The sequence below is a fragment of the Microtus ochrogaster genome, unplaced genomic scaffold (genome assembly GCF_000317375.1).
Source record: "Microtus ochrogaster isolate Prairie Vole_2 unplaced genomic scaffold, MicOch1.0 UNK29, whole genome shotgun sequence".
Classification (NCBI taxonomy): domain Eukaryota; kingdom Metazoa; phylum Chordata; class Mammalia; order Rodentia; family Cricetidae; genus Microtus; species Microtus ochrogaster.
This window is the reverse complement of record NW_004949127.1, coordinates 1,076,425-1,093,871: the sequence shown is the minus strand read 5'-3', so window position 1 is coordinate 1,093,871 and position 17,447 is coordinate 1,076,425. Positions and strand designations below refer to the sequence as shown.

Here is a 17,447-nt window from a genome sequence, read left to right as displayed (position 1 = left end):
TCTCGCATATCAGAGAAATGACTTTGTTTTTATCAGATCAAACTTCATTCTGCAGTGTTCTGTATCAGATAGACCATGATCTCTGAAGAATAAAGCAAAGACATCACACAGTTAAAAGGGAGAGCATACAAGGACCCTTTTATGTTATCAAAAATAAAGTAAAAAAAAGTGGAAAGGAATTGTGATTTCCAGAATTCCCCCCATCCCCTTAGCCGTGCAAGGATTCACCAGCAGGTTCCTCCTAGGGGAGATACTGGGTAAGCCCTAAAGTCACCAACAACTGTGCCAGGATGAGCTGGAGTCAACAGGAAGAAACTGGGAGCTAGGGAGGAAGAGTCAAGAAAAATCTGTGCAGCAATGGGGCCACCACTTCCTGCTAAGCGTTTTGGCAGAGAGCCAGTGCGAGCCACGCCCTCCCCACAGCTGCCCTGCTCTTCTCAGGCAACGGCAGCACGGTCTGTTCCTTCCTACGGCGAGCTATTGCAAGCATGGCTCTCCTAGGATACGATGGTTCAGAGTTTCCAATCTTACGATGACACAAGAGCAATTCACACCCGAAACCATGCTTCGAAGTTTAAATTTTGGAATTTTTTCTAAGTCTCCCTTTTTCACTGTCGCGCTGACTCTCCCGAGAACAACTGTACTCAGTTTTTTCTTTCTTTTTTTTTTTCAGGATTATGAATGAAGAATTTATTAACCCAGCATCCTTTGTCCTAATGCTTCTTGTTGGCAGCTGCCACCTGCCAGCAATCCTGTCCAGATCTCTCTGTCCCTGAGGTGTTAGCTTGCGGCCCCCGTCCTGGTCCTTTTCCACCATTTTCAGTCCCTCCAGGGCTTGGAGAACGTGGCAGGCCACACTCTTGGAGCCTCTGCTGAAGTGGCTGGGCCTGACACCATTTCTCTGCCGTCCTCTGATCTTGGTCATGGAGCCAACCCCGGCACCACCACGCAGGTACAGGTGCCGTGCTGTAGAGGCAGCTCGCGTGTACAACCAGTTCTCATCATAGGGGGCAAGCTCTTTATGTTTGGCCAGCTTGACTGTGTCCACCCATTCGGGGACTTTCAGCTTCCCGGACTTTTTGAGGAAGGCTGCCAGAGCTCTGACGAACTCCTGACGGTTAACGTCTTTTACAGTAACTCCAGCTGTACTCAGTTTTCTGTTTCACTTTCTGAGTGAAACAGACATGAGAGGCCCAAATAAACCACCACCACAGGACCCCCGTTCTCCTGGTTTCTCCCCCAGCTCTCATTTTTCTGCTCGCACATGAACTTACCCTCCGTCATCAGTCATTTTCTACAAAGTGGAAATACTATGAAATTTTTTTCAGAAAAAGAGAGTTTTTCTATTGGACTTTCTAACATGAGTATAAATATACTTCATTTATAAAAATATTCATCCTGAATGATGAAATATATTAGTTTAAAAATATTTCCCACTTCTCCTCCTGTCATCAGGATCAGCAAGTGTCTCCTTATCCCAGCCCTTGCAGAAAGTGGCTCTCCAGGCGTCTGCTAGGCCCTGTGGGTGACAGTGTCCTGTTCATCCCTCCGCGTTCAATAGCACAGGTGCCGCCTATTGGGCTCCCAACAAAGCCCGTGGAAAAGCAAGTGTCAGATGAGCAAGTCTGCTTTCCTTTTAATTAGTGATAATAGGTTTACCCTTCATAAATCAGAATCAACTTTAACGAAGCCTGAAAGGCACAGAAACGGATAGGAACACAGAAGAGTATGACAGTGCCACTTAGTCTCAGAGCCCTGCGTCCTCCCGAGGACCCAGTTGTCAATCATTTCCATGCTATGAGGCAGGCAGGTGGGCATTGCTAACCCTACTTAAGGCAGGAGGAGCAAACACGGGTGTTTGCTCACTTCTCGTTCACCATGGGCCACTGGGCAAGCATTCACCTCCAGAGCCGTGTCACTTCCTGTCACTCCACCGCCTAATCATCCGTAGGCGTTTGTCTCACTCTGAAGAAACAGGACAGTCCACTCTGAGTTGTTATTTGCAGTGTAGCCAGTATTCCTTCTCCCCAGTGCGTTCCATGAAATCACCACCACAGAGAGCTCAAGTGGGCCGTGAGACTGTAGCTAAGAGTCCACCTGAAAAGAGTTACTTCCCACCTGTGCCACCCCAGCTCAAATACTTTGTAGCAACTCAAATGTGGCTTTTGGACCCCACACAGAGGTCCCTTTGATAACACTGTTCTTGGGGAGTTCACACCGGTCTGTAACAAAATGAGTCAGAGAACACCAACCATCAGATTCTCAGGGTTGTCTTTGGGAACTTCATGACCACCAGAAGGTCTAGGTGGCTGAGTTTCCATTGATTGTTGTTGTTTCCGTCACTGGCATTACCACCCACCTATCCATGCCAGGAGACCGTGTGTCAGAGAAGGTGTTGCCTGGACACAGTATCCTTGTTCCGCCTTGGTTCCCTTTCAGTGAACAAGGAGAAAGGGCCAAGAAATGAATGACTCCAGACTCTGTTACTTGACACGTTGGGTCTGCCATGGGGAGTTTGCAGGGGACTGTCATGGTCTTTGGGTATTTGAGTCTCTGTCATACTGACCATAAGACGCTGCCTTGTAGATTGCTGCTCTACACAAGGTTGACCTGGTTGGCACTAATTTACTCACAGACTCTTGGGGAAATTCCTTAGGTATGCCATTGGTTTCCTCACTCCTAACCTAATGCTTTCATGTCATCTTAACTGGACAGAATCCTGCAGTAGATGTATTTACATATAGAGCCCATTTCTTCCCGTCCTCCACAGCTCCGCTACAGAGCGTTATCTGTCAATGTGTACTGTTTGCCAAGTACCTATGTTGCTGTTCCCATGAAGATGTTAAGATTGGTCTATAGTGCCCTACCAATTTCAAGCAAGATTAAATTATCTGAAAAATCAATCTGAACCATTGATCTATTGATTATTTGTGACTAATAATGTTTTAAATTAGAATTTAGTTTAAGGAAATTATTCTTACAGGCTTTCATTCTAGTGCTCATTAACGAAGAATAATTAAGTTATTTAGGATGATTAGACACAGAAAGCTAAGTTTTAAGGAGAGCAGCATAAACTGACTGGATATACTACCCTTAAAAATACTTATTTACGTGTGCGTGTGTGTCTGTGTCCGAGAGTTTATGTGCTTACGTGTGCTACGTGAGTGGCGTTTCCTTCAGAGGCCACAGAGTGACTCTCTGGTACTGTGGTTCCCGATGGGTGCTGGAGCTGAACCTGGGTCCTCTGAAGAGCAGTCCGCCCTCTGCAGCCCCAGCTGTCCCCACAGCACCTTTAAAAAAGCTGTCACCACTCCCGTGCCCAGGGACGATGGACGCTGGAGCTAAGTGCAACGTGGTGGTCGCTCCCGTCTTTCTCTAGGGGAATACAAGCCCGGGTAACCACATGACATGTACAGGATCAGAGGGGAAATGGAAAAGTTCCCTGTTAATGAGCCTTACGTCTTTCTTGTTCTTATAGTAATAAAAGACTAGTGGCCTTGGTGCCCATGCCCAGTGACCCTCCGTTCAATAGCCGAAGAGCCTACACCAGCGAGGATGAAGCCTGGAAGTCATACCTGGAGAACCCCCTGACCGCGGCCACCAAGGCCATGATGAGCATCAATGGGGATGAGGACAGCGCTGCTGCCCTTGGCCTTCTCTACGACTATTACAAGGTGGGTCTGGGAGTGGCCTCCTCCTCCCTCTGCCTCCAGGGCCGCATTTTATCCATGGCAAGATGCGACCGGTTCTTAGCTTTAGGCCCGGGGACTTTGGTAGAATTCTCCTTCTTTTTCTGTTGCTCCTCCTTCATGAAACCCAACTTTATTTCTACTCAGAAATTTAAATTAGGGATACTTATTTCTTTAAAAAAAATATTTATTTTGGAAGTAGAAAAAGATAAGATCTCCCGAGCAAATTGGGAGCATGGGGACCTTGGGAGGAGAGGGGGGGAGGGGAGGGGAGAGGGTGAGAGGGGAACAGAAAAAATGTAGAGCTCAGTAAAAATTAATAAAAAATTGTCTATATATCTATATATCTGTGTATGTGCGCATGTGTGTGTGTATGTGTGCCTTCAGAAGTCAGAAGAGCGTGTCAGATCCCCTAGAGCTGGACTGTTGCTTATTTTCCTTCTGCGACTTTTACTTTCTGGTTAGGAGCTTCGCACTACGCGACTATGCCATGATTAGCCGTTGTTCAGCCATCAGCATTTACTCTTCTCTTGATTTTTTTCAGTTTAATGAGAAACATTTGGGCCCTCTAGATGCCTCTTTTTTGGGGACTCAGTGAGGGACCTTCAGCAAATCCACCTCCTGACTGTGTCCATTTGTTTTCATTTTGAAAAAGTCTTTAAAACTGAATGTAACAGGAGAAGAAATACTGGCCGGACATTTTTTTAAAGTAAGAGTATTGCAGGAAGTTAAACAAGAAACAGGTGGTTTTAAGTGTGAAGAGCTGTGATCTGCCCTCCGAGAACTGTTGACACGGGGAAGATCGACACGTGTTTTATTTAGCAAATGAGGAACATTTGTGGCTGCGCTGGCTGGAGATGTTTTTAGCTAATGCAGCGTGGTGGGAGTGTCGACTTGCTGGTTGGAAGCTGACTGCCACCTCTCTCTCATTCACCTTCCACCATGGGGAGATCAGCGTTTGGAAGAAAGCACCGAGAACAAGAATTTGACCTTGGGTTTCAGAGAGCAAGGTGTTGGACGGGCGTGGAGGGTACAGGTAGGCCCGCCAGGGCATTTTAGCTGAGCACATTATTCCCTCAAGTAAATGCATCCTTTATCAGGAAGCTCTGGGTTATCTCCTGGGGACTTTTGCTCTTCTAGCTTGACTTTCTCTTCCTTACCCAGGAAGGATGTGTTCACAGGCACCGATAGCTTTTTCTTGAAGCTTTAAAGATGCCAGCGTGACTCCTGATACATCAGGAAGGGACTGCCAGGGGATGCGGGCCTGGATGGCAGGATGCAGAGAAAGGACAGACTTGGTAGCTTTGTTTGTTCCTCTTTTCTGTTTGTGATTGCTCTTCATCTTTTCTGCCTGAAGAGTTCACTGTGAAACACAAGAATGGAGCCGGGCATGGTTGGCAAACCTTTAATCTCAACGGTGGAGGCAGAAGCAGGCTGATCTGAGTTCAAGGCCCGGGACCCCTGGGCATTCTTTTGGCTTGTTTTCAGTCTGTTGCTCAGAAGTAGATAGGCACCTTTTCCTTATTGCAGAAAAATAGTCAACATTTGACAGTTTTAGCAATTAAAAATTTATTGACACATCATTCAAATGTTCCTGTTTTGAGTGTTCAGGTCAAGATAATTTTTTCTGACGTTTATGGCCAGTATGACAATTAGTCATTTTAAAAGGCTTTAAAGAAATATATTAAGCCAGGTGATGGTGATGGCTGCGTATGTCTTTAATCCCAGCACTCGGGAGGTAGAGACAGGTGGATCTATGTGAGTTTGAGGCCAACCTGGTCTATAAGAGCTAGTTCCAGAATAGGCTCCAAAGCTACAGAGAAATCCTGTCTTGAAAAACCAAAAAAAAAAAAAAGAAAGAAAAAAAGAAATATATTAATATTTTTAATTTTTTTTTGGATTTTAGTGTGTGTTTGAGAGACAGGGTGTGGGGGGCGGGTCTCTTGTTTGTGCGTCTCTGCAGCTTACTCCAGGCTAGCTGGCTTAGGGCTCCTGGCTGCTTGTTCACAGCAAGAATGCTGGCATTAGAGATGTGAGCCTTTGTGTTCTGGGGTTGCAACTCAGGTCGCAAGGCCCGTGCTGCACTTTACCTCCTATGACGTCTCCCTTGCCCTGTTCTGTCAGACAGAACTATTGTCGTTGTGAGTGGACATAACTTCAGTTACCTGTATTTGGCGGCATTATTTGGTTTGTGTTAGTACAAAAGATTGGCTAACCTTGAGACCAAGTAAATTAGTCATTAATACCAGGTTTACTGTTGATCCCATTGGTAGAGAATAAGATAACCGCCACACCTTAAAGCCAAATCTGAAGCACGCTTTAAATACTTGCCAGGTAGGTGGGCTCTGGCCAGGTCCTTACCTGGTTCTCTGAAATGGCCCTGAGTCAGGATTTGCAGGGCATTTCCCACGAGGTCCAATCAGGGGCAAGTATACTTACCTGCGCTCCTTCTGCCAGTCAATCTGGCCAGCACACATCCTGACATTTCCTGCCCACATACCTCCCTCACATGTGATCAAGCACACCTGGTGAAGATGGGTCCAACAAACTTGTTTAGGGGAATGAGAATGTGGCTTGTTAATCTCCTGTAAACAGCAGCCTCCAGCCTTCCAGGAGCTGTCTGTCCTGGGGCAAGTGGCTTCAGATCAGGGGCATTTTTGTTTCATGGATCTCTGAGGCACAGTAATTAAATCATGTAATGTAACTCTGGCCCTCACAACACCACAGGATCAGAGACTCAGGGACTGAGTATGGGCAGCTGGATGTTGGGAAATAGGGGACTGGCTGTGTTATCTCCTCTTGCATGTACGTAAACATCATGACTCAAGCTCAAATCTACCAGTGAATATTGTGAGATACAGGGTAGAGAGTTTACACTAAACTTACTGGACACCCAAATCACGTCCTTTTCTTTAAGTGATGGCCTCCTAAGGACTCCCAGCAGCAGCAGTTCCTCCAAAGTTAAGTATGACCTTTCCATGCATTTTAAACATGCCTGAAAAACATAACAGATTGAGTTAGATAAATACCTAAAAGACTGTTTAGCTTATGTCTGAGTCCATTTTCCATTTCTGAATACCCCAGATAATTCATAAAGTGTTAAAGTTTGTTTTGCTTATAACTCTGGAGGATGGAGGATCTAAGCACCATAGCACTGGTGACTGGCCAGGGCCTTCTTACAGCATGGTGACATGGCAGAGGATGTCACAGGCGATAGACAGCAAGTCTGCTGACCCCACGTCTCCTGCAGGAAGGATGAACGGAGACCTTATAGCTGGCTTACCTGGATAAAGTACCAGCCGCACCTGAGTGCTTGGACACAGAGCTCCAACCCCACCACAGACCTGAGTTCAGAATTATCAGGAAGTCCAGTTTACAGATGAGGGACACAGGACTGAGTCTGACTTAGACTTGAGTGGTCAAACTTTAGGTTTCCAACTTCCTAATGACTTTTACCCCTCTTTTAGTTCAGCCAACTCAGCTTGTAAATGTATTTGGCTGAGTGGAAGCCATGGGAATTCCTAGAGGAGCCTATTTATATCCTTCCCATCGGTGTGTTTATCTCACTGATACTGTTGGCTAAGAAGAAGCTCTTCAAAGTTACCCACAAACAAACAAGTCCCAAATCAAATGCAAAGACTCTACCAATGCAACCAAATCCAAACCATTTACTATGCATATGTCTGAATTGGGTGGCGTCTCTCTTTACTCAGAGAATTTTCAGCAATGTGTCTGATATGTTGGCGTCATGCTTAGGAATGAAATGCATTAGAAAGACTGAAGACAGCTTCTTAGCCAGGGGTTATGGAGTGCTTCTATTAGATGCTCTTTAACTGACTCGTTCAACCACCAGGTCCCACCCAGGACCTTCCCCACGCTCTCGTGAGCACCTGGTGTCCAGCTCCAGAGAGGAAGCTTACTCCATGTTTCTCAATGGTTTACTTTCTTTCATGCCCATCTTCACCCCATACACATGACTCTGTCTCACCCGTTGCCGAGACTGGGACACATAGGAGCATCTCTTGGGTCAGCTGACTCACGATTAGCATGGACGAGCACTGGTCACCCCTCTGTCTCCGCTTCCACCCAGGCTACTCATTCATCATTTCCCAACAGTAACCTTCTACTTCTTCAGAGAGTTCCATTGCGCCTCTTTCCTTGTGTTGGTGTCTTCCTCTGCACGTGGTCATTAAGTCTGACAGTTCTCTGTTGATTTCCAGGTTCCTCGAGACAAGAGACTTCTGTCTGTGAGCAAAGCAAGCGACAGCCAAGAAGACCAGGATAAAAGGTATGATCCACGTAAGGGAATACGTTTGCCCCTAGAAATGACTCTTTTTCTATGTTTGTTGCAAAAAGCCAGGTACAATGGTACACACCTTTGACCCCAGCCCTTGGGAAGCAGAGGAAGGCAGATCTCTGAGGATGAGGCCATATTGAGTTCCTAGACAGCCAGGAATACATAGAGAGACCCTGTCTCCAAAAACTGCCCACCCCCACCAAACGGCCTGTAGAGAGACTCAGTGAGCAATTGTTTTTCTTGCTCAGGACCTGGGTTTGAGTCCCAGCACCCACATGGTGGTTCACAATCTTCCTAACTCCAGTTTCGGGGGCTCTGTTACCCTCTTGTGATCTCCATGGGTCCCCGGCGTGCGAGCACTACCCATAGGTGCCTGTAGGCAAACCATTCATGCACATAAAATTAGATCACAAGGGCGGCTGGAGAGATGGCTCAGAGGTTAAAAGCACTGACTGTTCTTCTAGAGGTCCTGAGTTCAATTCCAGCAACCACATGGTGGCTCACAACCATCTGTAATGAGATCTGGTGCCCTCTTCTGGTGTGCAGACAGAATGCTGTATACATAATTAATAAATAAAAACTTAAAAAAAAAACAACAACAAAAAAAAATTAGATAACAAGTATAACTTGAGCTGGAAGTTTGTTTTTAAAAGAGGTAGGGTCAAAGCCTTGTTTTCATCTGTCTTTTGGGAGTCTGGACCAAATCTTAATCTCTTGCTAGGAAAAGGCAGGTTTTCCTGTGCATCCAGAGGGTCATCAGCAAGTTCCCTCAGATGAGGCGCTCACGAGGAGCTCAGGGTGGTAGCCATGAAGAGGCTGCTGCTGATTGCAGTCTCTGCTAAGTCCCACATTCTCCTGCAGTCCTGTCCTTAGGGAATGACTCTCCAAGGATTCCCTAGGTGAGGGAAACGCAGTACTGAGCCCAGAGAGGTGACTGGTAGAGACTCTGAGTGGCTGCCAGCAGCCGCCAGATGTTAGGAGATCGTATGCCACCCAGCGGAGCTAAGGAGCTGGGTGACAGGAAGACAGAAAGGGGCAATCACGACTTATTTCTTATGAAGCCAGGTGGAGGATGTCTCTTGGCATGTGTAGCTTGTCACCTTTCGGTTGTGACGTAGATGGCTTCCCGTCCTGTCTCAGCAGCATTTCATGCCTGCTGTCGTAGTCTGGAGTGACTGCAGGGTCCCTTCTCTTCTGATAGGATTATGTGAAGAAGGGGACCAGAAGGGACTAAATGCTTTGCTCAGCTGTTGCCCCACAAATCACCCGTCTCGTCTCTGTCCCCCCTTTGGGGGAGTTGTATTTTTGAAATTCTGTGGCATTGTCTTCCTGAATCTACGAATTTTTTTTTTTTTGAAACTAGAACATTTATGTTATGATGAATTGAAATCCTCAAGATGAGCTGGCTACTTCAACAGCTGCCCTCTTGGGATCCTCAAGGATCCCTTCATAGAAACCATGTCCAAATCTTCAGTAGACAATTTTTAGGTGCCTCATCTCTTCATTTCTCTCGCACTTGGCAGGGTAGCCCCATTTGCCACAGGTTGACTCTTTCTGAAGGTGGCAGGCCTTGGAGCCACACTGGCAGCACAAGGTGTGCGTCTTATGGCTGTGCTTTCCAATGACACTTCTTCCCTCATCTTGCCGCCGAGGCCAAAGAGGGATCTATGAATTTTTTTATACGAACAATTTGACTAGGTTTGTATAGCTCTGTAATTTGCTTATTTACTTAATAATAAGAACACTGAAAGATATTTTGACTTGGGCTTTTTGCTTAAAACTCACGTTCTTATAATAAGCAGAGAATGAAGAAATCTGGCTTGAAATAGACTAAAGAGAGATAAGAATCTTTTGGCAAGCTAGTAGTACCGTGTGTGCTGGGTCTCAGGTGGCTAAGGGGCCATTGCCATGTTATAGTCTGTGTAGAAGAGCCCATTTGCAGCCCGCCTTCAGTGCTGATGGTCCTGGGTGAAATGGGTTAGTAAGTCCTAGACTACAGCAAAAGAGATGACGGAATGCCCAAGGGCGTTCATTGAGTCTTGCTTGGATCCACTAAGGTGGTCTTGTTATGGAAACATAGTTTGTCCCTGTTTGTTTTCTAACTCTGGTTTTTATAATGGGTTCCTCTTTTCACGGAGCATCCATTAACATTCCATGGAGTATTCGGAACGGGGCTTTTATGAAATGCTGATCAAATGGGTGGCCTGAACTTTGACATCGTTTGGCTCGTTGGAGTCACTTCAAACATGTCTAGACCTTCACTGTGTCTTCCGTGTGATCACTCTGTTATTTGGCCACGAGAACAGTTTAGCGCTTAAAGTCATGTCTGTAGACCTATAGAGTGTATTCTTCGGGGAGTTAATTTTTAGAGTCACTGCTGCATATCCGTGATAGCCTCAGCTACTCGCGAGTCTTTCTGCTGGCTTGGTTTATGGAGAGTCTTTCTTTCTGAAGCTTTCCTTTGAAGTTCTTGCTGAAAATTCACAGCTACAATCGTCACCTCTTGCTCGGTAGGTAAGCGCAGAGACTCTTGCATATCCTTTATGGAGAGAAACTGGGAGAGCTTGATTCTTGAGAAAACCAACTTTATCCAAACAGTTATTTCTTTCAACAAAATATGCCAGTTGACCCCATGAAGGTCATGCTAGATAAAAGTAACTTTGTTCATCACAATGAACAAAGAAGAGGGTCAATAAAACCTCCTACTTTCTCTTCTCTGTGTACTGGAAAGCCATACACAAATTCCCTTTTCACAAGCTTAACCGAGCAGAGGGCCTCTGTTAACATCATTTTTTAAAAAGTATCTCATTATATCCTGCCAAAACTTACCTTTCTGGACCGCTTTCTTTCTCTATACCACGGTCGTGGTACTTACAACCGCCCCCCCCCCCCAAGCACTTTCTTAAACCCCTAAAGTAATAAATACAGGATTGTCCCTGAACTGTTATTTCTTAGCTGATGAAAGTGTAATGATCATTTTTTACTTTGTTTCACAAAATGTAAAAAATATCCTTCCTGTTAACCCTTCAAATTGCCGTGTCTTTCTTTCTTTCTTTCTTTCTTTCTTTCTTTCTTTCTTTCTTTCTTTTTTTTTTTTTTTTTGTTTTTCGAGACAGGGTTTCTCTGTGGTTTTGGAGCCTGTCCTGGAACTAGCTCTTGTAGACCAGGCTGTCTGCCTGTCTGTCTTTCTTTCTTTCTTTCTTTCTTTCTTTCTTTCTTTCTTTCTTTCTTTCTTTCTTTCCTTCTCCTTCTCCTTCTCCTTCCCCCCCCCTCTCTGACTGAGACAAGGTTTCACTTGATGATAGCCCAGGTTGGCCTGAAACTCAGTAAGTAGCCCAGGCTGGCTTCAGACTTAACCTCCCAGTTGCTGGGATTGCATGCATGAGCCACCATGGTGATCGTTTTCCCCTTTGGAGAGTTTGCACCCATCCACAGAGAACGGAGCCACGAGCCCCATCGCCATCCCCGTGCAGGGCAGCAGCCACAGGCGTTCCGTGTATCTCTAAAAAGGGCATTTATTATAAATAAATGAAGTTTATTATAAATAAAAATATTACCAACAACTAAATTAGCAGTATTAAATATTGCCAAATCCAGTTTCAGTCACTGCCTCAAACGTCACAAAATTTCATACTTCTCCTATTGTTAGATGTTCAGAGTTTATAATTAATTAAGACAGTTTCACTGTATAGGCCTGTCTGGCCCGGAACTTGATATGTTGGCCTTGAACTTAAGGATCCACCTGCCTCTGCCTCCTGGAGTACAGGTTGTACTCATGCAGGGTTGTAGTTAGGTTTTAAGAGTTAATTTTACTTTAGACTGGTCCTTCCATCCTCCCTCCTCATGTGTCTGACATGTTAATAGATTTCTCTTGCCAATAAGGAAACTGCCTTGATGTGTTTTCCTGGCTCCTTCTGATATTCAGTCTCCCAGCTCTTCCGTTTCTGCAGAGCTGAATGTTAGCTGTCAAGCCGTGGGCAGATTTGGGGTCACCGTTAAACCTTTTTAAAAAGTGGGGTGTATGTTCTGTAGAAAGTTGAGACTTCACTGTGTCACTCAGGGGCACACATACTTAGCTGTCTTAGTTCTAATGACACAAAGATCCACGGCACCCCATTATGACGTTCCCACCAGCCCTTCTGCTCCTGGTTTAGCAGGATGGCTGCCTGCAAAGGTTGTACTATCTATCAGGTTTTAAAAGTGGAGGTTTGTTCTAATTTTATCATGTCATGACTCTGAACACACAGAAACTGTCTCGGCCCCAGCGAAGCCCAGAGCACTCTGAGCGGAGGCGAGAACCGTGTGCAGGTGCTGAAGACGGTCCCAGTTAACCTGTGTCTCAGCCAGGACCACGTGGAGAGCTCGAAGCGCGAGCAGTACAGCGTGTCCATCAGCGAGAGCCCGGCCGTCATCCCGGTGTCAGGCATCACCGTGGTCAAAGCTGAGGACTTCACGCCGGTGTTCGTGGCGCCTCCGGTGCACTATCCCCGCGCCGATGGCGAGGAGCAGCGCGTGGTCATCTTCGAACAGACGCAGTACGACCTGCCCTCCATAGCCTGCCACAGTTCCTATCTCAAGGACGACCAGCGCAGCACCCCCGACAGCACCTACAGCGAGAGCTTCAAGGACGGGGCGCCTGAGGTGAGTCCCAGAACACACAGCATTCTCGTTTTCCATTTAAGGGGCTGCATGAAACGGAGCGTTTGCCGGTAATTTGGTATGTTTAAATACGTGGAGGAATATTTCTGTCTCGTCTCTTAGATTATATTTTGTTTTGCTTTAAATCTTAATTATTTATGTGGGGTTAGGAGAAGCTTATGCTGTACAGTTCTCACCTTCAGCTCTTTGGAACTTTCCAGATGATAGAGCTAAAAATGTTGCATGCCATTTTATTTTTTTTTAGACAGTGTAGCTCTTTGCAGCTTTTGTCCGCTTGAATATTCTGGAAGTTGGTTGTGTTGTCAATAATCCAGTGTTTATGCGTGTATACTTTGTAACAGAGAGCTGAGAGGCTTCTGGGGCTCAAACACTTCACAGCACAACCATTTCGTTTATCTACATGTTTTAGATTCTCAAGTTCTAAGTGCATAAATGTAGAATTTTAGTAATTATTTACAGTTGGGTGTCAATGTCAGAGGCACAGTGTAGAAAGTTTTTACCCTAACAGGAACCTCTTTGACCTTGAAACATTCCTTCTCCTGGCTCTTGGCAATTGCTAATCAGCCTCTGTCACTGTAGCGTTCCTTCCTGTAAAATTCCAGGGAAGGTGAATGCACTATATTCTTTTATATTGTCTTCTTTCATTTAGCATATTTTTGGATTTATTTTTGCTTGTCTGTAAACAGTCTGTGTCTTTAAATCTCTGACCAGTATTCCTAGGTGAGTACATATCACTGTTTATTGACCAGTCCACTAGTAAGTGGGTATTGGTTGCTTCCAGTTTGGGGGTTATCATGATGAAGGCTTTGCTGAACAGACAGGTGTATGTTTTAGTGAGTGTGGTCCTTCATTTCTGGCGGGTGTCTAGGGCTGGAGTTGACTGCTGGACTGTGAGGTGGTTGTGGGTTTTATGAGGTGCATAGATAAAATACAGCGCTTATGAGTTATTTTCACTCCCATCAGTGATGCAGGGTTTTCCTGCTCTCCACACTGCATGCCCATATGACTAGTCTGCTTAACTGCAGCTGGTTTAGAAATTGCTTGGTGGTGTCTGTTCATTCTGCTGTTTCCAATCGTCTGCACTACTATGCTGTCCCCTGAGTCTGAGTACTGTTTCGTGTAATTGTTTGCCTTTTATCTTATGTGGAGTGTCTGTTCAAGTCTTTGGCAACTTTTTTTTTTAATTAAACTGTAAAGAGTTCTTTAGGTAAGGGGATTGGATATAAGTCACTATCATCTATATGCTTTAATGAGTCTTTGCATCATATAATCAGATCAAATTTATCTTATCAAATTTGTCTTATAGTTTATTCTTTTAAATGTTGTCTTTTGTCATCAATGCCTTAACACGTTTCTTATGTGCAGCTAAACCAATGTGGCAACAATTTTCTTGTGTGTATTTCTAGATAGCTAGTACTTTCCCCTTTTAGATGTTGATTTCTGATCCACTTAAAAATAATTTTATAGTTTTTTTCTGATTTATCTATCTTTTGAAGAAAGGGTCTATATGGCGCTGACTATCCTGGAATTCAATATGTAGCCCAGACTGTCCTCAAACTCAGAGATATCTGCCTGTCTCTGCTTCTCAAGCGCTGGGCCTAAAAGCATGCACCAATATGCCCAGACTGTCCTCAAACTCAGAGATATCTGCCTCACTCTGCTTCTCAAGCGCTGGGCCTAAAAGCATGCACCAATATGTCTGGCTCTAAATTTGCATTTATGATTATTATTATTACTATTAATAGGCTTTTTGAGACAGGGTTTCTCTGTGTAACTCTGGCCATTCTGTAACCTGCTCTGTAGACCAGGCTGGCTTCAAACCCAGATGTTGACCTGCCTCTGCCTCCTGAGTGCTGGGATTAAAGGTGTATGCTGTCTCCACCTGGATTAGTTATTATTACTTTGAGTTCATTTGTGTGTGCACATGCCGATGGAGGTCAGAGGACAGCTTTCCTGCGTCACGTTGTCTTTCCGTCACGTGGATCTTGGAGACTGAATGCAGCTTGTCAGACCCTCTCTGCTGAGCCATGTCTGTTTTAGACATGGTATGAAGCAAGGCTGGGCTCCCGTGTGTATATTGATACCTAGTTGTTCAGCACACTTACTAAGTTTGGAAAGATTCTGTGTCCATTCACTCGCCGTGGAATCTTGGGTTATCCATTGAGGATATCACGGTAGGCACCGTCTCCAGTTCTTGACCTAGGCTCTGCAATGAACATGGGCTTTGTCACATCTGAGCGGTGCCTCTGGTGAGAAATGAATGGCATTGGCTTTTTGGTTTTTAGCTTTCCCGGGCCTCTAAAGCAGGGTGTGCAGAGACTGCTGGTTCCCTGAGAGAAGCAAGTGCATTGGCAGCATGCCAAGTGTCCTCATCTGGCTTCCTGTTCAGTGCTGTTGGGACAGAGACACCTAAGAGCTATGAGCCCCATCTGATGATGATTGTTGTTACAAGGCAGAAGGGTGGAAGGGCTACATGCCTGTGACAGATGACAAATTCGTTTTCACTACAGTCCTGTCCTGGCCATAATGAGTTCGTACTGGAGGCTAGTTTCTATGACCCATCTGTAGTGATATTTCATCTGGATTTTAGCAAATAAAGCTTGCCTGAAGGTCAGAAAAGCAAAGCAGCCACTGGCTGTTACCTCTGCCTTAGTCCAAAATGGCGATCCTGCCTCAATCCTCTGAATGAGACTGTCTGAGAGCTGTCTCCTCCCGTCTTATATTCCTGTCTAGGGCTGGGATTAAAGGCATACACCACTACCATCCGGTTTCTATGGCAACTAGTGTCGCTACTGGGATTAAAGGTGTGTGTCACCACTGCCTGGCCTGAAAGGCTGACCAGTGGGGCTGTCTTACTCTCTGATCCTAAGGCACGCTTTATTTATAGAATACAAGTGAGGTATCGCTACCACCTCCTAAGACTCCTGTGTTGGGGCTCAAGTTCTTAGACATGAGCCTGAAGGGGCACAGCCACACCACAGCAGCAGCATTCTAAGTGACAACTGTTTTGGGATTGTCATCTGTGTGTTCTTACTGAGGTGTGGTCATTGCAGCCACCAGGCACACTGTTCACTTGTCTCCTCGGAGAAGTGTGGCTTTGAGATTCTCATTAATTCTATTGCATAAGACAATGACCCACGCAATGTTTGTTTAAAATCTGAATGTTCCTTATCTATCCAATAGATATTGCTTATCTTTCAGGTAGGGACCAGAGCACAACAGGTTGGCCAGCAGCAGTTGCTCTCGAAGGGACACTAGCAACCCTGCCACGGCTGGCACCGGATGCTTATGGGTTCCTGTCACAGTGTCTGAACTCGGGAGTGACCTCAGCCAGCCATTCTTTGCCCCAAGGGGCGATCACATTTCCTTGAATTTGGTAGTTTTACAACTAGACTTTTAATGACCTTGTAATAAAAAGGAAAAAAAAAATCTGCCAACCAGCTTATGTGACATCACTTAAAGTCAACAACAGCCTTTTGTAGTTTTAATCTGAGTCAGGAATCTTGTAGTCTGATACTGTTGGGTTCTTGCTCCCAGGAGCCCAGGAGCGCTGCTGGAGAAAAGCAGGTAGCCGAAGCCATCGCTCAGTCCCCTGGGAAGCCCAGGATTTTTATGTGTGGATTGCCATTGGTGTAGAGATATGTCAGTCACAGAGTGTGTGGATGTGGACCAGGGAACGGCCACACTTTCTGGGAGACCTGTGGTCAGATTTGTGTGTGGTTCAGATGAAGATGGGCGTGAAGGAAGCTGTTGTCCTGGAGCTTCTTGGGGTCCTTGAGTTAGCAAATTCCCTGGATGCAAAAGGGAAGCTAGCTCTGCTCCCTCCAGTCAGAAGGCAGAGTTTGCTTTGAGATGTTTTTCCACTGGCGTGAACTGAACTGAATGACCTGTGAGCCCATGATCTGTGATATACAGATCGTAGATCTACGAGTCTGTGGTCGTTAACCGTCTCCTTGCCAGGTGGCGTAAGCGTGACTGTGAAATCATTCTTCAGGAGAATTTGATTAAGGAGAACTTGTCTAAAACCTAGAACTTCATTCCAGCAAACCCTAGAAATGTCTGGGGATTCTGGATGAATTAATCACATTTGTGATTACATTAATCACATTTGTGAATCACATTCACTCGGGAGAAAGTGCGAGGGAACGGAGCAGTTTGGGTTGGAACTTGCAAAACGTAAACCTGGGCACCGCTATAGTCCTTGTTCTGGAGTTGGCGTGAGTCCAACATGGCAGGCCCAGGGTGTCTGCTCAGAAAGCTACAGTTACTCAGAGGAGCTGGGGCTCACGTTGGTAGCTGTGATACTGTGAATGTGGGGTTCAGCGGAGGATGGTGCCTCCCTTGTCAGCCTTGTCTGTGTTACACCAGGAGCATTGTGGCTGGGAAGTCAGGACAGGGTATGGTTCTCCTGGGCTGTGACATACTCTCACAGAACATGCCGGCTCTAACACGGTGATAGCACAGTTCGTAATGAGGACTGAACTTGGCCTACAACTACTGAGCCACTCTGCTACCACTGAGTGACATCCTGGCCTTGGATTTTTCTTTCTCTTTTTGCAAGAGTACGATGCATGCTCTGCCCTTCTAGAAACATTCGTGAAGATGGGACCTGCTCTGGTCTTGTTTAACACGGCACCTTTCACGCGTGGCTGACCAGCTGGCGTGAAGAGAGTCTTTAGCACAGTCAGGCAAATGATTGAACGAACGAGAAAGTTGAAAGCAGTGAGGAAAGACATAGCTCTGTTTAACTGACTCAGGTTTCCCCACAGATAATGCTTGTCTTACTGTGGTCTATATTCTTA

At 45.6% G+C, this 17,447-nt stretch overlaps 1 protein-coding gene and 1 pseudogene across 1 annotated transcript in view; one reads left to right on the top strand and one right to left on the bottom strand.

The window, feature by feature from the left end:
- Positions 1-693: 693 nt before the first annotated feature.
- Positions 694-1,291, bottom strand: LOC101995804 (annotated as a pseudogene).
- A 2,191-nt stretch (positions 1,292-3,482) lies between these two features.
- Grhl2 (grainyhead like transcription factor 2) overlaps positions 3,483-17,447 on the top strand; it is an 86,219-nt gene continuing 72,254 nt past the window's right edge. Inside the window, exons 1-3 of the mRNA XM_026789787.1 lie at positions 3,483-3,674; positions 7,910-7,977; positions 12,234-12,627. Coding sequence (XP_026645588.1) covers positions 3,507-3,674; positions 7,910-7,977; positions 12,234-12,627 — 630 coding nt within the window. The 5' untranslated portion in view covers positions 3,483-3,506. The remainder of the gene's footprint in view (positions 3,675-7,909; positions 7,978-12,233; positions 12,628-17,447) is intronic.